This window comes from Aythya marila, assembly GCF_965140915.1.
Source record: "Aythya marila genome assembly, chromosome: 6".
Classification (NCBI taxonomy): domain Eukaryota; kingdom Metazoa; phylum Chordata; class Aves; order Anseriformes; family Anatidae; genus Aythya; species Aythya marila.
The window spans coordinates 183715-206221 of record NC_139047.1 but is presented as its reverse complement, the minus strand read 5'-3'; the positions used below and the strand labels follow the sequence as shown (position 1 = coordinate 206221).

The 22507-nt window shown below is 37.5% G+C and overlaps 3 protein-coding genes across 17 annotated transcripts in view; 2 read left to right on the top strand and 1 right to left on the bottom strand.

The window, feature by feature from the left end:
• The window catches only part of HYCC2 (hyccin PI4KA lipid kinase complex subunit 2), a 59481-nt gene extending 56487 nt beyond the window's left edge, over positions 1–2994 (bottom strand). For 3 of the 6 annotated variants that reach the window (XM_082763088.1, XM_082763093.1, XM_082763092.1), the window contains exons 1-2: positions 2489–2628; positions 2296–2339 (exon numbers count right to left, since the gene is read on the bottom strand). The gene's annotated coding sequence lies outside the window, so the exon portion shown is untranslated. Of the gene's footprint in view, positions 1–293; positions 368–2295; positions 2340–2488; positions 2629–2864 lie in introns of those variants that run through there. The other 3 variants (XM_082763091.1, XM_082763090.1, XM_082763089.1) reach the window with 3 other exon arrangements.
• On the top strand, positions 2986–8500 carry NDUFB3 (NADH:ubiquinone oxidoreductase subunit B3). Of its 2 annotated transcripts, none has more exons than XM_082763095.1 (3): positions 2986–3115; positions 6243–6384; positions 8239–8500. In XM_082763095.1, exons 2-3 carry the CDS (start codon positions 6245–6247, stop codon positions 8393–8395), a joined length of 297 nt encoding a protein of 98 aa, XP_082619221.1. In that variant the 5' UTR covers positions 2986–3115; positions 6243–6244; the 3' UTR covers positions 8396–8500. The 2 variants fall into 2 exon arrangements, with proteins under 2 accessions (XP_082619221.1, XP_082619222.1); XM_082763096.1 differs by lacking the exon at positions 2986–3115 and adding an exon at positions 3126–3242.
• Positions 8501–10655: 2155 nt separating this feature from the next.
• CFLAR (CASP8 and FADD like apoptosis regulator) overlaps positions 10656–22507 on the top strand; it is a 21837-nt gene continuing 9985 nt past the window's right edge. Inside the window, exons 1-11 of one of the 9 annotated variants that reach the window (XM_082763717.1) lie at positions 10659–11280; positions 11543–11616; positions 14081–14253; positions 16051–16114; positions 16229–16660; positions 17024–17129; positions 18349–18484; positions 18649–18746; positions 19841–19892; positions 20563–20612; positions 21512–21590. In XM_082763717.1, coding sequence (XP_082619843.1) covers positions 16365–16660; positions 17024–17129; positions 18349–18484; positions 18649–18746; positions 19841–19892; positions 20563–20612; positions 21512–21590 — 817 coding nt within the window. In that variant the 5' untranslated portion in view covers positions 10659–11280; positions 11543–11616; positions 14081–14253; positions 16051–16114; positions 16229–16364. Of the gene's footprint in view, positions 11341–11542; positions 11617–14080; positions 14254–15763; positions 15841–16050; positions 16115–16228; positions 16661–17023; positions 17130–18348; positions 18485–18648; positions 18747–19840; positions 19893–20562; positions 20613–21511; positions 21591–22507 lie in introns of all 9 variants that reach the window. The other 8 variants (XM_082763716.1, XM_082763719.1, XM_082763715.1 and 5 more) reach the window with 8 other exon arrangements.

Genomic DNA, 22507 nt, shown 5'->3' with positions numbered 1-22507 from the left:
CTTTTCCGCCTTTCATAGCCTTTATTTTTTTTTTTTTTTAAATATCTAAAGAAACCAAGGTGGACTAAGGAAAAACCTTTTTCATCATTACAGCAATTAGAGCAGGAATAACAATTTTATTTGAATAACAACAGGCTTCCAATGAAGTATAAATAACCAACAAAAAGCCTGAGAAAGTAACATGCGATTTCAGGAGAAAAATACGTAGTATTTAGTTTTACGCAATTCAAGTACATACTTGAATTAAGACATTAAGTGGAAAAAAAAAAAAAAAAAAACAACACAAAACACACCTCTTGTCATGTCAAAGTTGAAAAAAAAATTCAAGTCACTGTCTGTCATGCAGCTCTCTACTCCAGTAAGTAATCTGAAAGAGCATACAGATCACTGATAAGGAGAAAGTGTGCACAGGCAGAGAATAATAGTACCAACAATGAATCTGTTAATCTAGAACATATATCAACAAAAATTTATGTAAACATGGGTTTCTGAAAGCTATCAAGAACACCTTGACACCTTCCCTTAACCTACTAACATAAGCAAGAACACCAGCTAATCACAACTAGAGTAGCTGGATAGACACTAATGTAACTGTATCCTAGAACACTTAATTTTCAGAAATTATCACCACCAAGAATAGTAGCAAAGAGGAAAAAAAAAAGCAACTGAGTAAACCATAAAAAGTACTGAAAGTACACAGAATCCCAATGACCATCTCTTCCTAAAGAATATCCCGTATGTTCTACACAAGATAAAAATTTCTCCTCTTCATGTTAGCTCCTTGTCTACACTATAGTTCCAGCCTTAACAAGTGAGTAACTATACTGAAGTTTACTCAACAGGCTGTAATAAGACATTGAGGTCCCTTAAAATTATCCAAACTCACTTATTTCATGAAGACACAGCTTCAGAAAGCTTCCTATATCCCTAAAGCATCACATCCCTCATATCTGCAGTCTTCTATTTTGGAAAGAAAGAGTACAACAAATACTGAAAGAAAAGGAAATTTAGGAAGCAAGACATTAAGCAATCTCATTTTAGAGCAAATCAATAAACTGCACAAAGTTAGTCCTATCAAGAGGTTTTATGTACTTGGGTGGGAGGAAATAGATACCAAAACCTTGTTCACACCTGAAATTTACAGTGTTTTTGAAGGTGAATCTTGCAGAGTGTACTCCTCCACTATAATTCTGTTTGACTACAATGGGTCACACAAAGTCAATCCACTGTGATCAGTACTGAACATAGAAGCTGATAGACTCAGCTATACCAATAAAGTATGGCTTCATGGATAAATCATCAAGCCATACTTAGATACACTATGAAAAACAAAACAAGCAAACAAAATAAAATACAAGACCACGACCTTATGTTTTTCCATCAAAAAGAAAATTATTTTGTTTGGTATCTAACATGCTTAGAGATCACTAAAAAATATTTCTAAGGAAAATATCAACATTCCACAGCAACACTAGATGCTGAGCACATAGCCGGTAGCTTTCTGCCACTACAAGAATGGAGAAATACTTCACGGGTATCAGAGAGATCATTGTCCGTGTAATAGAGATTTAACTCCCTGGTACCCAACAAATACAGAATCCTTCCCCAGTTCCATTTTCCAACACGTTAGAGAAAAACAAACACATCTCCTCTCACTCTGACATATCTTGCAGACTTTACCTCCCAGGGAAAAACATTCAGTGCTGAAACCAGACACAGGCAGTCCAGATTAAACAGATGGCACACTATTTAGAATAGTTTCACTGTTAATAACATGATAACGGCATTTTTTCTGGAACCCTTCTCATGCTCTCCCAATATCCCTTTTAAAAAACTGAAACCCAGAAATATCTTTTCATCAGATACTAAAAACAAAAATCAAAAATGCAGTCTGTCCTAAAATTCTGTCAATACCACGTTATAAAATAGCGTTTATTCTCATTCTTATAAGTGTGTCAATAATCAGTATCCTTAAGTTTCTGTTATGCTATAAAGAAATAATATTAGAGTAGTATCTAGAATAAATGGTGTAAGCTTTTGTAAGTCAGTGACTGAGTGGTTACCTTTATCAGTTTCTTTCCAGATAAAGGGCACAACGTACTCAACCTCTAAGCATACATTAAAAATATATATATAAAAAAAAATACTATTCATGTAGTCACGCAATCAACACTTCATAATTATATAGCCACAGCACGCCAAACTCCGAGCTCTCCAGGAACAGATACTGAATGTAACAAAGCAGTAACCTCAGTAGAAACGCAGGTCTGAAGAAAACCCTTAACTTCCAGTTACCTTTCAGCACAGTTCCAGAATTTCAGGCAGCCTCCACGCTTCTCCTAGGGAAACAAATAGCGATGCCCTTTTAGGACGCATCCAGCGGCAGGCACCAGCCGGGCTCGCGAGCATCCCCAGCTCCTGCCCGCGTCGAGTAGAGACCCGACAGCGTGCAGCGGCCAGGCGGGGGGCGCGCGGGCCCAGTGCTTACATAAGCGCGATGCCCCGAGGGAGGCCGCAGGGGCGGCCCCGCTCCCCTCAGAAGGCGGCGGCGGCAGGGACGGTTCGCGCCCCAGCACTCACAGCCCCTGCGCGCTTCAGTCCCTGCCAGGGCGCAGGCACCAGCCGACAGTCAACGCAGAACGGAAAGGGAAAAGGAAGAGGAAAGGGAAAAGGAAGAGGAAAGGGAAAAGGAAGAGGAAAGGGAAAAGGAAGAGGAAAGGGAAAAGGAAGAGGAAAGGGAAAAGGAAGAGGAAAGGGAAGGGAGCGCTCGGTACCGGCCCAACCAAGGCCCCGCCCGCCACCACCCAACTACTCCGGTCCCGAGCCGAGCCGAGCCGAGCGGAGCGGCCCCACCGCCCCCTCACCTCTCCTCCAGCCGCTACCGACCCCGCAACTCAACAACGCACCCGCCCATTGGGCTGCTTCCGCGCCCAACAAGCCCCGCGCTGATTGGCCGCGTGCTTCCCCCTCCTCTCGCCCGGCAGGAACAAAGCGGTGCGGAACGAGACGCACGCGGAATTCTTGCAGCCGGCCCCGGCTTCTGCAGTGCCAGGAGCAGCCGCTGCCTTCCGCTTCCGGGTGGCTGTGTCCTGGTGGCGGGGCACGGAGCGGGCAGGTATAGGGCGGCCGGCAGCGGGGACTGCGGGGGCACCGGCCCGCGGCGCTGCCCGCCCCCGGGCGTGCTGGTGGGGCTGGGCGTGCGTGTGCCCAGAAAGCGCCCTCTGGGAAAAGGGCAAATATTTGTAGGAGGGCTTTTGTTTGTGTTGTGTTGTTTTGTTTCAGGGATAGGGGGTAGGTAGCAATAGGCTGTGGTACAGCTCTCGTTAAGATTTTCTACTCCCTCGTTCTTGCCCCCACAGCCAGGGTTCTTCAGGAGTCACAGGCTTTGAAGCTGTGTTTTTAATTTTCCTGAAAATGGGGAATACTGCATTAGCTCTTCACTACTAGATATGCGTTAAGATGGGAAATTCACGTTATTTTCTTTTAGCCATTTGTGGTTTCACTGAAAATGTTCACGTTCCCATCTGCCTTTATCAGTCTTCTAATGAGAACTAGTATTTTCTTGTTTTTTCCTGATACTACTTAATATAAGAAAACATACAGCTGCTTGATGAATGTAATGGTGATAACAACTTACAAGGCAGCGTCGCTCTAGCCTTCAATATGGCTGCTTAGATAATCAAATGAATTGCTTATACCTTGGAAATCTCTTAATCTATTACTTAAATCAGGGCTTCAAAGCACTTTCAGTATAAGAGCATTAATGTAATTTGATACAAACAAGCTGTTGCTTTTCCTAGTTTAACAGATTTGCACATTTGTTTCTTTAAAACTCACAGGAGAAAATGTGAAGTCTATCATGCATTTGGAGCTGTGCATCTAAAATTTCTAGATTAGATGGCAAATATTCCATAAAGATGAATAAAACTGTACTCTTTCTAGATTCTGAAGAATAAGTAGTGGCTATATTACTGTACAAAGACAAAATGTAAGCTTGTCCGAGCTAATATCTATTACCAACCCTAAAACCTCATAATCTTTGAACACACTAAATTCTAAACGTAGTTGTATCTGCATCTGTAGCACAGTTTTAAAGACTATGCTTTTTGTATCCTGACATTTTAGGACTTAAAATTCTGAAATATTCATAGTGACTGCAAGAAATGAAAGCTGTTCAAGCAAATGTCAAAACTAGTCAATTCTTGCCTACTTTTAAAGAAGATGGAACTTCAAAATACGAATTTTAAAAAAAAAAAAAGAGAGCCATGTTTAAACAAAATCAGTATTTGTACAGTATAAATGTTGACAATGCTTTAATAAGTGTGACTTTTAACAGCTTCCAGTCCGTATGCTTTGTACTAGGAAACAAGATAGTTTCATCACAGGGTGCTTTAATTGATTATCCATCTTTTTTTCTGCTAGATCTGGGTGTTCAAATTTTGAGTCAACAACATTAAATTCTTATTCTAAAGTTTCAGCTGATGCCACCAGTTAATTCTTAGTTTAGTATTAGCACCTGAGAAATGCTAGTTTCACTGTCAGTAATGAAAATTGAAGGATTGCCCTGAGCTACAAAATACATACTGCTGCAGTAACAATGCTGCCCAGCCTTATACAGAGTTCTTAATTCTTTGTTTGGATAGCCAGCTCAGCCATCTAAGATTTAAGTCATTGTTTTATTGTTTTTCAGCAGTGGATAATGAGGATGTGAATGGAAAGTTAACAGTTCCTGTGTAGCTTAACTACATACCTCACATTAGTCTTCCCTACTGCTTTTATGCTAAGATCGAAATAAGTTTAAACAGTTCTATGCTTTATAAAATGGAAAACTTGCCGTTTTTAACTTGCCATTTTCAACTAGTGTGCATAATATCTGCACCACTTTATTAAAACAAATATTGCCTTTAATTGGAAAAGTCTACTTTTATATTTTCTTTTCAAGTAGGTTTGACCAAACTTATTACTAAACAGATGGTGGAGTGCGGAGGATTAAAAATCTGATTTCTGTTGTAATGTGAACATCTTCTACATGTTTAATATGCTACTATGGCTGGATTTAAAGCTAGTAGTTCTGCATGGTTTAAATATTTGATATATATGCATAAGTGCTTGTAACAAGCTACCATTGGATAAGGATTCTGTGATTTTAATGTCTACTGTAATGCCCTATTCTTTTATATTTACATCTGAATCATCTTCTACTGCATTTTTTTAAATTTGAAGTTAAACTGACAAGTTAGTGCACGTACATTCAATTACGTTGTTTGAGTAATTCAAATTTTGTGATGTCTTTGGATTCCAGTTATTTAAAGGAGCTGGGATAAGCCATAGTATAACAGTATTCTGTAAGTGTGCACATAGGTCACTAATTTAAAATTATTTGGTTTTATATTCTATCTAGGATTTTCTAGTTATGGAGTTAGTTTGATACTGCTCAATCCACATCACACTTCTAAATTCTAAATATACAAATAAGGATATTTTATTGGCTAGTCTTAACTAAGCCATTCATTACAATCATAAGTCTCAACTTGAGAGACTGTACTGGCTTGAGACTATGTGTCAACTCAGCCAGTAAAATAGTCTCAACTAAGCTAGTCATTACAAGTCTCAACTTGTAATGCAGTTTCTTAAATGGCATATTTAAAAAAGTCCAATGTGGAGTATTTAAACTATAAACTATGATTCTGAAATATTTATATGTGATGTGTATATAGGCACTCTGATATCAAACTTGGATGAACTATTATCTTAGCCTCCTAGGTTGTTTGATTTTCTTCATGTTCCTAGGCAATGTTTATGTTATACTATGCTATGTATTTTAAGGTCTATTGATGGTCTTTTTATTAGGAGAAAACAAAACACATAAATTACATAATGTTGCTGTTAATTCTTTGGAAATGGTTTTATATGAGGACTCTTGCCTGTAGACATGTGGCTATTGCTGATAATAAATCAACCAACCATGCAGGTTTTCAGACAGAATACTGTTACTATATGGGAAATAATACAATCTAGCACAGTTTGCTGTTCTTTATCACCAACTTCTGAAATGCTATGCAGTTTCTTAACTCTTTGAACAAAGGTGCGCTGTTCACAACGCAGAAACTGGTGTTTTGTAGGATTTCTTGTAACCTCCCCACTCTTCCTGTACAGGATATTGGTCCTTGTGTGTGGAAAATAAGCTGGACTCCCTGAGAACTATAAACTCATAATCTTTTTTTTTTTTTTTTTTTTTTTAGGTATGGCACATGGAAGTGAACATGGCCATGGCCACGGCCAAACAGAACTCCCCGACTACAGGCAGTGGAAGGTGGAGGGTACTCCACTAGAGGATGTCCAGAAAAGGCTGGCTAAACGTGGTCTTAGGGATCCATGGGCGCGGTAAGTGCAAGAGCCTCAAAAATTATCTTGATATGTTTTCTTGTAGCATCAACTGGATTTCATCATTGCAGACAACACTTTCTTTAGTAAAAATTGTGAAAATTCATCTACACTAAGTAAATTAGAATTTTAGTGATGTCTTTCCCTCTTTTGCACAGAGGTCACACACTGTGTTACCTTGACCAGCCTCTGCATTTTTGCCAGGTACCCTTGTACTTTCTGAGGTTTCCTGATGATATAGATCAAGCACTGTGACCAGGGCCTCATCCACCAAAGCACTTAAGCTATGTTAGGTTTTGCACATGTGAGTAAGGCTATCTTTTTTTCAGCACAGGGTTTGTGTGCTCGTATGTTGCTGAAGTCAGTGGAACTTAAATTCTAGAAATAGGATTGCTCATAAACAACAGGAGGCCTTTATTTGAAAAGAAGAAATATACTAGTACACAATGTGGAATTTGATTCAACTGTGCATTTCATTTTGCTAAGAAACAAATGTAACATGGAAGGTAAGGTAAACTTACATCATGGAAGATGAGATTTTTACCTTTCAGTTGGCATTCATTGTAGAATAGGACACCTCTTTTTCTGCTAGAGCAATTCTGGATCATTTAGGCAGCTATAAAATAATGCTTAACATGCGTTCCCCCATCATAAATTATGTAAAATTTTGGTTGAGTATTCTTCAATCCTGGTGAATAAAATGGTAAATGTTTTGTGCTGTGTAGTCCAGTTCTTATGTAAGAAGAAAAACTACATGAGCAACTTCTTCAGGAGCATTCATAGAAGAGGCTTTACCTGTTAGCACTTTCTTGTAGTGATAATAGTAATCTCTTTAAAACTTTTGGCATGCTATAACCTCTGGAGGAGCTTGGGGTTGATGGCATTTTTTCCATCTCTGTAGCAAATGTACATACTAATATGGAATAAGCTGTGTGAAAGATGTCATATTTGGAAACCTACATCTTTTCAATAGGTATCCTGTAACAGCAACTAGAAAACACTCCACCATGTCAATATTCTTTCATCCTGAGTCACAGAAACCATTTGCACAAGAGAATATGATCTATGAACATAAATACCTGACCCCTTTGTTAAAATCTCTATCTCCCACCAAAATGATGGTTCTGATTTTGTTTGTGTCTATGTAAACGTGGATTTTCCTTTTTCTTAATGACTTGGTGTCCTTAGAGACCGTTTTCTATAGATTTCTGTAGATTATGCTGGTTGAACTACACAGCATAATCTAGTAGTTGGTTGTAGTCAGTCACAGCAGTGACTAACATTACAATAACAATGCATTAAGAACAGTGATACAAGAGCATCAGCTTTGTAAATATTATAACTTTTTAGCAAAACATCATATCTTCATCTTTCTAAAATCAGTTTTAGTAGACTTTTCTGACTTACCTAACATAGTTAAGCATTCTGTTGTATAACAAAGTGTCTCCACACTGGGATGTTTTCTATGTCTGGAAAAACTTACCCTTCAAGATTAAATTATTCTAGATGTATAGCACAGTGACAAGTCTTTGTAGTTACTCTATCCCTTACAAGGGTCGGTGGGTTGATTTTGATTCAGAGTGAAAACATGCAACCAGTTTGGGGAGACGAGCCTCATACTAGAATTGTGTTGTTTGTCGATGTTATTTGTACCTCATGTAGATTAATAGGTGTAACAGCTTAGAGTTGATGTCATTAACTTCAGTTACTTCAGTACTTAAATGATAGAAATGTTACAGTTTCAATGCATATCTAAGTTGAATCAACATTTTTTTCCAAACAAAGATATTGTTATATTTATCACAGTGGCTGCACTGATCCTATTGTATTCTTTTGGTTTTATTTCTCTTTTAGTAATGAAGTCTGGAGGTATATGGGTGGCTATGCAAAACCTGTCACCTTAATGGAAATCTTCACTAGAGGACTCAAGTGGGGATTTGGAGCTTTTGTGATTGCTCTTGGCATCGAGTATACACTTTTTCCCCCAAAGAAGAACGGAGGCCATCACTAAAGGTCAAACATGACAACTTGCTGCTTTTTCATTACTAAAATGTACAGAAGACCATTGCCCGTTCTGTACTTACAATATGCGTATTAAAGTATGTCACATGTAAAAGTGTGTTTCTTTGGTCTTATTATGCTTTTATGAAAGGATCAAAAAATGTAGCCAGAGCAATTTCCTCAACTTCTGTCTGCTGAAAGAAAACAAGATACACACGTGCACTTGCTGTACCATCTTTTAAAGTACAGGGGAAACTGTCAGCCCAGTCCTTTAAAGCCCTGCTAGCATTCTATTGAATCAAGAATGTGTGTTGCTTTTAAGAGATTGTATCGTATTACTTAAAGATTTAATAGCTATTATTTGCTGGTGGTCTTGCATGACTTGTCATTTCTTAAAAGTATACTTTATTATACAATTTTGACTCTAAATAAAAATATTACTGTAAAGCTTTAAAAAGTACCCAACTGCTTAAAAGTACATGAAAATACCAAAATACCTTAATCATATTGAAGAATTAACTAATTTGCAGACACTACACACCAAAATAACTTGCTCTGTGTAATACATAGAAATTAAAACTTACTGTTCTGCCATATTTACTAAGCAAATGGGTACGTTTCACTCAGCACTAACTACCTTATCCTAATATGACTTCCAATATACTTCAGCATAATTTAAATATGTGAAGAGAACTCATTTTTCTGGTATACAATTTCAGTTGTAAATTTGCATTAGTACAGAGTCTTTTATACCTATTCTTTTATATTTTTTGTTTTAAGTATAATTTTTTTTCCTTGCATTGTACAACAGCTTCTAGTGTTTTTAGAATGCCTGGAGTGAAAAATACAGTAGAAAACAGCTTTTTGGCAGAATGTCCTCTGCAGTGTTTGGAATTAACATTGGCTAGATACCCTGTTTCAAGTATTTCTTATGCCCTTAGGCATAAGCAAAGGAGGGTATACTATCTGTTTTCAATACAGACAACAATATCTGTGTCACTAAACAGAAAAGCAAAAGTGATGAATTTTTAGTACCACTAGACACTTATATAGTGTTACTTCCACTGTGGAGAAACTGGAAAGTTACTTTAATATCACAAATTGCAGGTTTATTTACAAGAAAAAAAGGCTTAAATACAAATTTTTTTAAAGTATTTTTACACAACTTTTCTTGGTGAAATTGTAAGTTTTATTTTAGAACCCCAAACATCTGGTTTTCTGGCAGCTGTACTGTTCAGTGTTTTTACATCTCTGCATGACATTGTTCAAGGGCCTTTTCATTGGTGTATTTTTTACTTTATTTGGACCAAAAGATGTAAAATACACTGACACAAATCTAGTTTGGCTGACAAACTAATGTGTTCCTCCACAACTTTTTTTAAATATAATTTTGTTTATTAAGAGTTTATTGTATATTACTGTGAGAAACACTTTAGCCAATAACAGGATCAGGCGAGGATCTCAGTGAAGTAGCAATTTTATTCACGATTGCAATGGTGGGTGTCCCACAAGCAGAAGTGCACCTACTAGTCACACAGTACAGTTTATATACTTTATTTCTCGATGACTGGGACCCTCCCCTGTTCCCCACTGACTGGATAATCCAGGTAATCCAGGTTCACAAACTATCTGATGCTTCACAGACAACACATGGCCTTCAGTTGCTGGCCTGTTAATTTTCAAATTTCTTTTGACTTTTTTTTTCTGTTTGAAATGGTAATGTTTCTTCACTTACCTGACTTGACACTGTGATTTTCACCTAATTGCTCTAAGGAGTCTGGTTGTCCACATTTTACAAGGTCACCTGCTAAGTTTTCTTACCACTGCAAGCATATCTCGATACCAAGTTCCTTACCTTTAGACAATGTAACTGCAAAAACATTTTTATTCCCACGTTACCAACATTTTACATAGATATATATTGGGCATGTTCACTGTTACACTGAAATAGTCTATGTAATTTTCATATATTTATGAATTAAGATAGTACCATTCAATGATTTAATAGGTAGACAGCATTTTAGTCACTGACCTAGGCTGTTGCCTTAATTTAGGATGAATATATTTTGCCAATGTTGTAGAATATACAGATCTCTTAATAATTATACACATTCTACTCCTATGAAGATCTTTATTTCACGTGTATAATACTGACCTTTCCTGGAAATAGACTATTTCCTGCAAGCCTCAAAGACGGAAAAAATATAGAGGTAAACCTTACTCATCGGAAAATCTACTTAAATCGTCTGCGGTCTAGGCGCATAAAGACTACGAGATTACCCCCCAGCCCCTTTTCCTCACAGTGTTGGCCCCCCCCCCACCTCAAGGGCTGGAAGTCATTTTGTGCATAAGGGCGGGGGCTGCGCGCAGGTGACGTCTCCTGTCGCTTCAGCTCGGCCGCCATTTGAGGGTGGGCAGAGTTTTGCGCAGCTCTATTTGCTGCCCTGAGAAATACTGCAAAACAAAAGCGTAATCTTTCATTCGCTCGCCCCAAAATGGCTGGAGTCGCGATAAATCGTAAGGGTTGACGAACACGATTCGGCAGATGAATAATGAGGGTATAACGACTGAAACCAGTGCCATTGTCCCTCAGCAAGGGGAGATCTCAGCCTTGAGCAGCGACTGCTGCTATCTACGCGGAGGGGTGGCTGTAGTCGCTAATAACCTTAAGCATGAGCGAAAAGCACTTGAAAAAGTCGTGCTCTGAAACTCGAATGTGAAAGAGAAAGAGGAGATACTACGCAGTCAGGATTTCCTCTGCCGCCCTACTCGAAACTACGCCTGGTGTAGGAGAGCTTGTTGCTAAGCCGGCACCGCCCTTCCCCCCTTCTCCTCCTCCTCCCAATGCTGAACCTGGCCCCGCTGGTGTAGATGAGGCATCCCCGGCGCGCTTGGGTGCGTTATACCTTCACCTCTTCCTTTTCCTCCGTAGTTTTTCCTGCCTGCGCCTTCAAGGTAGGCGCCCCAACCCACTGTCCTGCGGCATCGGGCCCTCCCCCCGTGCCCAAGCCCGGGCTCTCTGGGGAGCGGGCAGGGCTGGCCTTCGGGCGGGCGGCCGGGCTGAGCCGGATGTGGAGAGCTCGCAGCAAGTGGGGCATGAGCCCGTCCTTGCTCGTGAGGAGAAAGGAAATCCCGACACTGCCTTTTTGCTTTGCAGAGCGGAGACTCCTCTTTATTTTTCAAGTGTGATTTAAATTGACGTAGTAAGAAAATCTGCATGAACTCCCTAGGGTAAAGCCAATTTTATTTTTGTTGGTAGTTTGATTTTTGTGTGTGCGCGTTTTTTTGTTTCTTTCTTTCTTTTTTCCTTTTTATTAGGAGGACTGGGGTGCTAAACTGCTCCATTATTAAATGGAAATTTGCATGGTCACTACTAGTTTATACCGATGACTACTTAAGCCTAATACAGTAATAAGAAATGTGAAAGTTACTGTGGGATTTCCCCGTATTCCCTGGATATCTCCTACCATCTCGTACTCATTCTTTTACAGGAAAACTTTAAAGTTATGGAGCATGCTCTGAAGCATTTAACATGGAAAAATGCTAGATTAGACGGATCAAAATGCAGCTAACACTATGGTTTCACCATCTCTACCTCATCAAACTAAACAGAGTGGAGAAAGCACTTAATATAGCTATAGTACCTGCTGTAGTAAAGTAACCGCCTACTCTCCATCTCTTCTGTAGTGGCTTCCACACGAGCTCATCTTGTGGAAGAAACAAAGAGCATTTCCCAAATAACCACACCCACTGATATTATATATCCTGTTTTTGTTGCTGTAGAGGTTATTGTGAAATGTTGATCAAATGCTGTCTGAAGTGATAGGTTCACTGTAGACGAAGTGTAAAGTATGAAATGGTTCCCAAATTCTTTTGAAAAACCTTTCCTCTTAATCTGAGGCATGATAGATGGCCTTATAATTAATACAGGTCACTATGCTTTGCCTTGCTAATCACACCGGTATTTGTATGCTGTGCAATATTTGTGTTGCGATCATGGGAGCAAAGGTTTAAGCGTGGTGTTACACATCAAAGAGTAAAATTGCTTGAGCAATGTATACACCTCCAGTTGTTAATGCCAGCAGGGAGCTAGTATATCCTTGCATGTCTTTGTGTATGATTTTTTAGTATGTTGTAATTTGCTGCATCTTGGGGGAAATAAAAGAAATCTGGACCTGATTTAGGTTCAGTTCTGTATGAATTGTGGCCAGTGTGAAAAAGTTCAAAAATAGGAGTGTAATTAAATTCATTAGCTTTGTAGAAGCAGATTAATATATCTTGTGTGTCTAGTGTGGAATGGAAATGCTTTGTGCTTCAAGGAGTAAATATGTTTGTTTATAGTCTCAGGTTTATCTTTAAAAAAATATTTTAAACCTTGCTTACCAAGAGTCAAAAGTCAGTGCAAACTTTGACAAATAGACCCATCACAGAGGTGTTTTCCTGTGCAGTACATGAGAAATTCATCCACAGGTGTCAATTCAACTTTAAAATTGTCAGTTCTGTTCAAGAAAGCCTCAAAGTTAATGAAAAACAAAATCTGGTATTTAAGTGCACTTTGTACTAACCTCCTTGAGTTTTTCTCTTAGTCGTTTTTGGGGGACAGGAGGACTGATGAGTCACCCTAGAATCAGCGGTTTTCTCTAGAGACTGCAAGTATTTCCCAGAAGAGCTCTTTCTTGGAAATTTGGGGTGAGAGTGAGCTAAAATAGCCAGACTTAGAGAACACTGCCCTTTCATCAGTTATTTTCCCTCACTGTGCCTGGGTGTTTCTTTCAAGTACAGGAAAGAAAAAGATTGTTGTTGTTGTTCCTTGTGTAGGCCTTTATTCAGCCGCTAATGTTACTGTCAGTATTGGTGGTGGTGTTTGACTTCAGCTATTTGGAATTATGCTGGATCTCTTTTAAAATGAGAATGTGTAATACTCATGGTAGTTTTTTTTAACCATCTTCCCACTTCATAAGCTTTGCATTGAAACACCAAATACAAAAATATTAAGTATTTTCTTGCAGTGATACTGACAAATCACGTGCACAAGAACACACAATTTACTGGGGTGGCTTTATTTCTGATGAATATGAACTTTTGTCTTTCCTTTTGAGAAGCTAAGCTGTTTTTTTTTTCCCCCCTCTCCTTCTTGTAAAGAACTTATATTCTTTGACATTCAGCAACTCTTCTTGCACACCACCCATGAGATCTAAATTGAAAGCCAGACTTCTGGGTTTTACATTGTCGTAGCATACCTGTTTTTCTTTATTTGTCTCTGTTGCAGCTGTTATAACTGTAACAGTGATGTTTGCAAAAGTATTCATATCAGATGGAAAGGTGCTGCATGAGGCCCTTCATCCCTCATGGTGAAGTTCATCTGGCTCAGCTGTATGCAGATGGAATGTATCAGGCTTATCTGCATAGTGTGGTATTACTGCTATCAAAATGCATTGTTTTTGGATGCAAAGTCACAAATTCTGTTTCAGATGCTGAAGCACATCATTTTGCTCTGTTGTTGCCCATTTAGAACCCTATGGGGGGAGTGAGTGCTATTAACCAATGATTATGTGTGCACAGTTGTTATTCCTTGTATTTGGTGCATCATTACCGGTTCACTGGATCAATGGATTCATACAGAAGAAAGAGGGATCCTAGCTCATTTTTTCTTTTTCTTTTTTTTTTTTTTTTCCTTCACTTTACAAAACTTAAGTATTTGTGATGTTGACATCTGACCAATAGCAAATGAGCTGATACAATCAACTGTTTAGAGACCATCACTGGCAAATACTGGTTGCAAACTATTGTGTGCTGGATCTGGATCAGTGATAGAACAAAAATCAAATGACAGTTCTTCAACGTTCTTATGGATAAGATTGTGAACAGGTAAGAGAGATTCAGCACTGGAAGTATTGATCAGTGTTGTGTTTTTTTTTTTCATAATGAGCATGTGATTTATATAGTGGAAGCTCACAAAAATAAATTGTATTTTTTAAAGGCAGATTATTTTTAGATAATACAACTATTAATTTTTCGTGTTTCGCCCCTCCACACACATCACAGACATGCACAACTCTTTTTTTTTTTTAATATTTTTAAAAGATTAGAAAGATAATCAATTAGAGTTGTTTAAAAATAGTTTATCTGAGATTTCTGGAATGGCCAAAAGAAGTGGCATTTCCATCTCCCATTAGAGTGAGTCACACATATGACTTACTCAAACTCTTTTGAAAGTCCTGGCTGTATGTACCTGGAAATGCTTTCATATGGGAGGGAGGGTATCTACAGCCTTGTTAGTGTCAGCTGTTTTTGAAAGCTGTGTGCATCTGAAAATGAGTCCAAGTGGCCTCCGTTACATTTTGAGGACTACTGCAAATACATTCTGTCTCATTTACACTGTGGTATGTAAGTGTATGCAAAATCCACTGCAGTCCACTCAACTCCATAGAAAATACAACTCACTAAGGTAGGTGTAGATAAAGAGAGATTTTGCCCTAGGAACTTGAATTTGGTTTGCTCTTTCAGTGGGTAGTGGAACCCATTCTATGCGTTTAGTTGAACTCAGCTCTTACACATTTTCTGGGGAAAGTCAAGTAAGGGTATAGATTTCTCTTTTTTTCATTTCAATAGCATTGGGAAAAAAATGCTTGTAAGTGAACTCATATACGTAATGCATGGACACAATATGTGACGTTGTTAATTTTGACTTCCAAAATGTGTAACTAAGGGTGGAAACTGCTTTAAAAATGTTAACCAGGTCTTAGCATCTTACAGTGTATTAGTATTTGAAGCCATATTAGCTTTTGTTTTGCAGAATGGTTTACACAAAACTGTGCAGTGTAGTAACTGGACTTCTTTTAAGGATTAAGATTTATCTTCAGATTGCTCATTTAATCTTTCTCTGTTTAGGTAATGGGGATCAGAGAAGGATAGAATTTGCATAGTTGGTGGCAGTGGAAATTGAGCATAGCACCCTAGTTATTTTGTTAATCACAAGGGTGGTTTTTCTTTCTTGTTTTGAATTTTCATTTAATTTTTTAGTACGATAAAATACAAATGTCACATGAAGAAAAAGGTGGCCTGTGGCTTAACTATATGAGTTAACCACTTTGCATACAGAAGGTTGGATTTTTTTCTCTGTGTGGTTGTGTCTTTGACATTTGTGAGCATGGAGGGTGCTGGGGGAACCCTTAAAACTCCATTAATTATTCAGAGTGGAATCACGTTAAATGATACTAATAACTAAGACAATCAATCCATTCCTGGATTTGAAGATAACTAATGTGTAAATATATTGTAAATATTTACTTTATTTTGTCTTCATTTAAGGCAAAGTGCCTACTTGATAACATTGTTTTTATATGTGGTTTGCTTGTTGGTGTTTTTATCATCTTAGCTACAATGTGTGGTTACACTACCTCTTAGCTGTCAAAACACTTCCTGAAAATGTCTTAAGACTTCAGTGCAGAAAAGGTAATGGTGGGCAGAAGGGTGGTGGGTTGTTGGAAAGGGGTCAGAGCTTTAGACTTGTATTGCAGTGGAACTTAACTCTTATTTCCAGAAGCAGTTGAAATACTTACACTCATCAGCAAGCTGATGACTTTTGTTTCACTTCCTATGGAATTTACAGGCTTGAATTAAGGTAATTTTACTTTAAAAAGAACTTCCATTTTTTCTTACCAGCATGACCTACCAACTACTTTTTGTTCTGTAATGAACAGCTGGGAGAACCCCTTGAGAACCAAAGGTCTGTATAGACTAAGTTGGCCTTTTAGTTGTAAGTAAAGGCTGTCAGATAGGAGAGTTAGTAGTGATCTTGTGTAGATTACTGATTTTAGAGACTTCTAATTCTGTTCCACAGAACTACTTATGTAAAAATGCATCCAGTTGTGACTGAACACCAGATAAGTGCTGTGGTAGACATGGACTTGGTGTCATGTTGGCTTTCTGTTTAAAAGACAGAAGGCTGGCACTTCTAAAGGGACAGTGGCAAAGTGATGACCAAGTGCCAAGTGCCAGCTGTCCTTATTCACCAAATTGAAGAAGAATTGGATAAAGAAGAAGGTGAGATAATGGTTTTCCTTTGCCGAGACCTTGTTCCTGACTTGGCTACTGCTGACCTGAGAGAGCTTTTGATGGCTTTGAATGAGAGGGAGAAACTCTCTCTTCCTGGATTGTCTGAGCTGCTGTACAGAGTTAAGAGGTTTGATTTGCTGAGAAGGATCTTGAAGACTGAAAAAATAACAGTGGAATTTAACCTTGCCAGGAGTCCCAGACTTGTCCCTGATTACAGGTATCTATTTCAGATTATAAAGCTACTGTTATTTTCAAAATTCATGCGTTTGTGTGTTTGTGCACTTCTTGGTTTGCTTGTTTTACTATGTCTTGAAGGTAAAAGAAAAGCAGACATGCACATCATACAAGAGTTAAAATGAAAAGAATGTCTAGTTTAATCCCTAAAGTAAGCCTTAGTAATTTGTTAAAAGTAATGGCATTATAAGCATCTATCTTTATGCAATTTGTATATGTCAATCAACTAAAATCATAATGTTTGTATGGTTCTAGATTAGTAGAATGTGGGAAAAGTTGGGCAGTTAGACAAAGGTAGAATTTTGCTGAAAGCTAAACCTTTATTAATGCCTCGACTTTATTTCAGGGTACTAATGGTAGAGATTAATGAGAATCTGGAAAAAGAAGAAGTAGGTTCTCTTGTTTTTCTACTCAGAGATTATGCACCTCGTATGAAATTGGCAAAAGATAAGGTAACATCTTTCTTCTACTCTTCTTTTCTTAAGCAATAAGAAATTGAAGTAAAAAGCAAGGTATCTAGGAGAGGAGACTGTACTACAAGGGGTAGTGAGGCAGGAGTAGACAGAGGTCAAGTGTGGAAGGAGTAGTTGCTTTTATTTCTTTTTTTTCTCTTTTTTTTTTTAATGCAAGAAAAGAAGCTAAAGGAATGGAGAGAACAGTAAAGAGTCTCTGTAGTGAATGGTGTTAGTGTGAACCTCACAGGCAGAAGGCAAAAATAAAAACCTTTCTTCAGTGTTACTGATCTGAAAGTTCAAATATGTAGAATTTCAAACCAATAATAGTATTAAATATATCTTAATTTATGACAGCACTTACTATGTTTGTGCTCTCCTGTTCTGTTTCATTTACAAAAGAATAATTTTAATTTAATAATAATGTCATTCTTTATATGCTTGTACTTACAATATTTGTTCTGAGTGCCCTGAGAAAACACAGATTCAGTAGAGAAGATTCAGAAAGCTTGACCACTGTGCACAGAACACAGAAGACTTCTGTCATCTTTTTTTGAGGGTGGTTTATTTTGTTTGGTTTGTCAGTTGGTTAGTTTTTACCAAAGAAGGAGAGAATACCTGCAAATTCCCCAAAGCTTTTCTTACCTATTACTTTGTGGCATATGAGGTGATGTTCCGTGTGTGTGGCTACATAGTAACAAGGAAATGCGAAACTGTTCACCCAAAAACTTAGAATTGCTTTTAATAATGTCACTTTTTAATTTTTATCACTCCTGTGATAATACTAAGAATTATTGATATTTTTTCCAGATAATCCCTTCTTAGTATTGAAGCAGTAATGTGCCTAGATCCTGAATATTACAACCTTTACCACCTGCCCACATTATTTTCTGGATTTCTTTTTGGTAATAGAAAACAAATTACTGAGATACATTAGGGCTTGGGAGAATGGCATGAAGCTGCATCAGAGCAGGTTCAGGTTAGATATTCGCAAAAGGTTCTTCACCGCCTAGTCAGGTGATGGAACAGGCTCCCCAGGGAAGTGATCACAGTACTAAGCCTGTTGGCATTCAAGAAGTGTTTGGACAACTTTCTCAGAAGTAGTTTGATTTCTGGTTGGTCCTCTGTGGAGTCAGGAGTTGGACTTAATACTCTTTGTGGGTCCCTTCCAATTCAGGATATTCTATGACAACAGTTTGTTTTTCTGTTGCTGTTACAGAGTTTTTTAGCTCTAGTGATCGACTTAGAGAAACTAAATTTGGTGGCTCCTAATCAGCTGGATCTGATAGAAGAGTGTTTCCAAAGTATTCATAGGATAGACCTGATTAAGAAGATAAAGAAGTACAAACAAGAAGGTAAAATGGTATTTTTGCACTGGTTAGTCTTGGTAATAAGGATCAGATGTGCTCTTACTAAAGATGAAATTACAAGTCAGAGTGTTTGCATGCAAGGGTTTAGGCTTTTCAAACAGTTTATATATCACAGCATATTTCTCTGTGTGTTTCTGTTAAATTTTCAGCTTTTATGTCCTCCGTTCATTCTCAGCCAGTATATGTAAATGCACTTCAGGCATCTCTCCCTAATCTCAGTCTGATTGATCCTCCTTACAATTCAGAGGTAAGTATACAACAAATCATGCAGATCCTTGATTTCTAAGTATTGCAAGACATTGAAAGGGGATTCATCTTTGCAGAGCCTAAGGAATGACAGATTGCTAGTGACAAGAACATTATTTCGTTTATGTCTCTGGTTCCTGTTGTTTGCTGGGTCTAAGGCCTGATTTAGATTTTCTGACACTGGGAAGGGTCTCTTTTAGGAAGCCTTTGTGAAATTTTTCCTATTAGTTTGGAATATGAAATATGTATCTTAAAAGTTTTTTCTACTACTTTGGGGTTTTGCTTTGACTGTTCTTTGCAGAACACAGTATTCTTCTTCGTAACTGTGGACTTGGCAAAATCCAGGGAAAGTAGCTTTTAAACTTTGTTAGCAGAAGGTTATAGCTTACTTTTTAATGAGAGCTTTTCAGATGTTGTGTTTGTTTGTTTTAATCTAATTTTAACCAAAGTCCGTCAACATACCAAAAGTCATCCACCCAATTACTTTGAATCAAATCCTATCGTGTGCAGTACCTTTTATGTTTGGGTTAGATCTGATGTTGTAATAACGTGACCTTTCTTGCAGTCTTTAGCCTTGCATAGAAATGTTTTCTGAAATACATCTAATAAATATATATATGTATAAAGCTTAAATACAAAACGATATTGATGCTATTTATTTTTACTAACAAAGAACAGCATTGTTTTCCAAACTAATGGGAAAGAGTATACATTGACTTTCCATATTGTGATAATACTATTTTAATTTCCTCTTGATTTCGGTGAAAGTTCCTCCTTGCTGCTATATAGGAAACAAAATTCATATCTTCAGACATTTGTTGTTATTATTTATTATACTACTGTAGGGAATAAACGTCCTTTGCTGTTCCTAGAAAACTGGTAACTTTTTAAAGACAAAGGGTTTTTGATTTGTTTTCTTTCCTTTTTTTTTTTTTTTTTAATTGTTGTTTTGTAATTCTAAATAGCAGATAGATTTGAACACAAAATATGTAATTCTTTTATTGAGGAAGATAAATATTACTGTGTTATGCTTTTGGAAGATATAACTATTTGTTCTTGAAAGACAATGAAGATATACCACTTTCTTCATTTTAGATCCAGAACATGAACAAAGAAAAATCACAAAATGGACAAAGCTTTTTTCAAGGTAAGAGCATTATACCTAATCTTTGCTAATCTAAAAGAGAGAGTTAATTTCATTTATTGAAAGAATGGTGTTTTTTTGATAGCTGTGACTAAACCAGTTGATGTTACCAGGAGCAGAAGATATTTTGTACCTCTACAAACTGGGACTTGTCTTATTATTTGTTCTTGTATTTGTTTTGCTTGTGCTGCCAGATTTTAAAACTTCCTCAGAATTGTTGATGCTGTCCACCTCCACAACTTTTTAACTGAATAAATAGTTTATTAATAAAGTTATGGAAGAGGTTGTCTGGCCAACTCTGGAAGCCAGTGTAGTGCATCTGTGCTCATTAAGTTTTGACAAAGCCAGGAAGTTGTCCAGCAAATACCATGTGTGTGTTGACTTTTAAAAGAATAGCTGACTGACTTCTCAGCATAGGAGAGAGATTGTGTGTTTGTTTGCTTGGTTTGTTTTTTTCCTCCTAGTCACAAGTAATGTAGAACGCAATCCAAGTAACATGTAAGAAGTGAAAATTTTTGTTACTTTATCAACATCAGTACCATACACAGAAACTGAGGTCTAGATGAAAGAGAACTTGACCAAACTAGATAGGCTTCTTTTTAACTGATCTGCTGTCAAAGAAATATTACCATTAACTATACATTGAGATTACTTCTGTGTGTTTTAACCACAGAAGAACCAATCCACATGTCCATTCAAGAATCAGGACCAGCATCTCATAAGGTAAGTGCTTATGCATATGTATGTATGAAAATGTAATAAAAACCTCTGTAGGTATTTACCTCAGTTCTCTTTAGGTTTCATTTCCTATATTTCCTGTAACTGCATGTAACAAGAACAGTGTGTACATCCATATCTTCCTTGGTGATAAAGTGGTTCTTTGAATAGCTTTTGCAGAAGATAGTTTCAATACAAAATACTTGCCGACACAAGATAATACTGCAAGCAACAGTGTGAAAAAAGCATGTGCACAAATAATGCATATTCATGAGCAGAGACTAAGTCAAAACCTGTTTGAAATCAGACCTCTTGCATTAGAAATTACAGGGCTTCTTTCTGCATGGTCAGTATTGTTCTTTAATTCTCTTTTACGCCCTTGCTCTCCAGATAGGAGAAAGATGTGCTTTGTGTATTAGTAGTAAGGATAGTAAAAATAGTAGTGTTTTTTGCTAGCTTTGCTGTATGTCAGGAGCAGGGAGTTACCTACAGCAAATTGTCCATCTCTTTGAGGAGAGATGGATTGTGTAGAGTCATTGCAGGTTTTTGAGGAATGAGGAGGCTTCATGCTGTTACACTAATAAAATAAGGAAATTGTTTCTCTGATGAGTAATGGCTGTTGTACACCTGAAGAACACAGAATTTCTCTACATTTGTCACTTTGAAGAATACAGAAGTTAAGCCTGTACATGAAATACAGAAAAAACATGAATCTGTGTCTCCTGAATTTTTGTTGCATAGGTAAAACATTAAATTCCAGTAGGTAAGCTTCTGCTAGGTACTCTGTGGAAAATTAACAAAATGTGATTGAATAGGTTGGAAGTGGTTAAATTTGACAAAAGAATCAAGTCTGTAACTTGAGGGAGTGACATAATAACTTGGTATTTGTCTTTCACTTTCCTCAGGTGTTCAATGATCAGTACAGAATGCAAAGTCAACCTTTAGGAATATGCCTGATCATAGATTGTATTGGTAATGACACAGGTAAGTCTCTGGAAATTGAAGTTCCTTATCCTATTATTCTCAGATAATTGTAACAATTTAGTACAAAGAATATGATGTCTGTTTTCCAGCCAGACAAGAGCGATTTTGTCTAAGATAGCTAATCTATCAATTACAGTAAGTCTTCTAAAGCAGAGAGTTGGAAGGCCCAACCTGAGAATATCTAAAAGAAAGAACTTATAAGGAGATAGAAAGGGGGGAAAAAATGATGTCCAGAGAGACCAATAGAATACTTAAGCTACAGTCATGCAGCAGGTTAGTGGCAGAGATTATAAAGATGATGTTCCCTACCATTCAGCGAAACAAAACTGTTACTGACTTGAAGAGTAATCATATTAAACACCATAGATTTTGAATAGCTGAAGGCACGTGCTCCTTTATTAATAATGCACCTACTCCTTTGTTACATCTTGCACTGTTTACCTGAAACTGTTATCATAGTTTTAGAGGGGAGGGAAATCTGTGTGTTTTTTTTTCTTTCCTCCCAGATTAGTTTAGGGAGAAAAAAAGGGGGAAAAAAACGCATCTAGAATTCAAGGTAGTCAGTGCTGTGGTTAAAAATTAATTTTTCTGATCTCCTTTGAAGAATCCAAAAATAAGATCCTTGCATAAGCAAAAAACAACTATACCCTTCCCACATCCTCACCCTCCTGAAAAAAACTCCCTCTCTAGGTCACTGGAACACAGTGAAGCCAGAAATAAAAATTTTGAGAATGTTTGCAGATTTTTTTTAATAGGTTAGGCTAGGAGATGTAGGGGAGGAGAGTTTGTGGGCATATCTTTTCACTTTCTTAACTAATGTTCCAAGCAGACAGACCAATTGCTATTATTGATGCAGTTATTGAAGAGAAGGGGGTGCAGAACACAAAGTAAAATTTTACTGTCTGCTTGATAATAGT

Bases quoted from the DNA above. Each gene is read 5' to 3' on its own strand.
- NDUFB3 (XM_082763095.1), top strand. From the start codon at position 6,245: ATGGCACATGGAAGTGAACATGGCCATGGCCACGGCCAAACAGAACTC. The intron at 6,385-8,238 runs GTAAGTGCAAGA...TTTCTCTTTTAG, and splicing joins CTTAGGGATCCATGGGCGCG to TAATGAAGTCTGGAGGTATA.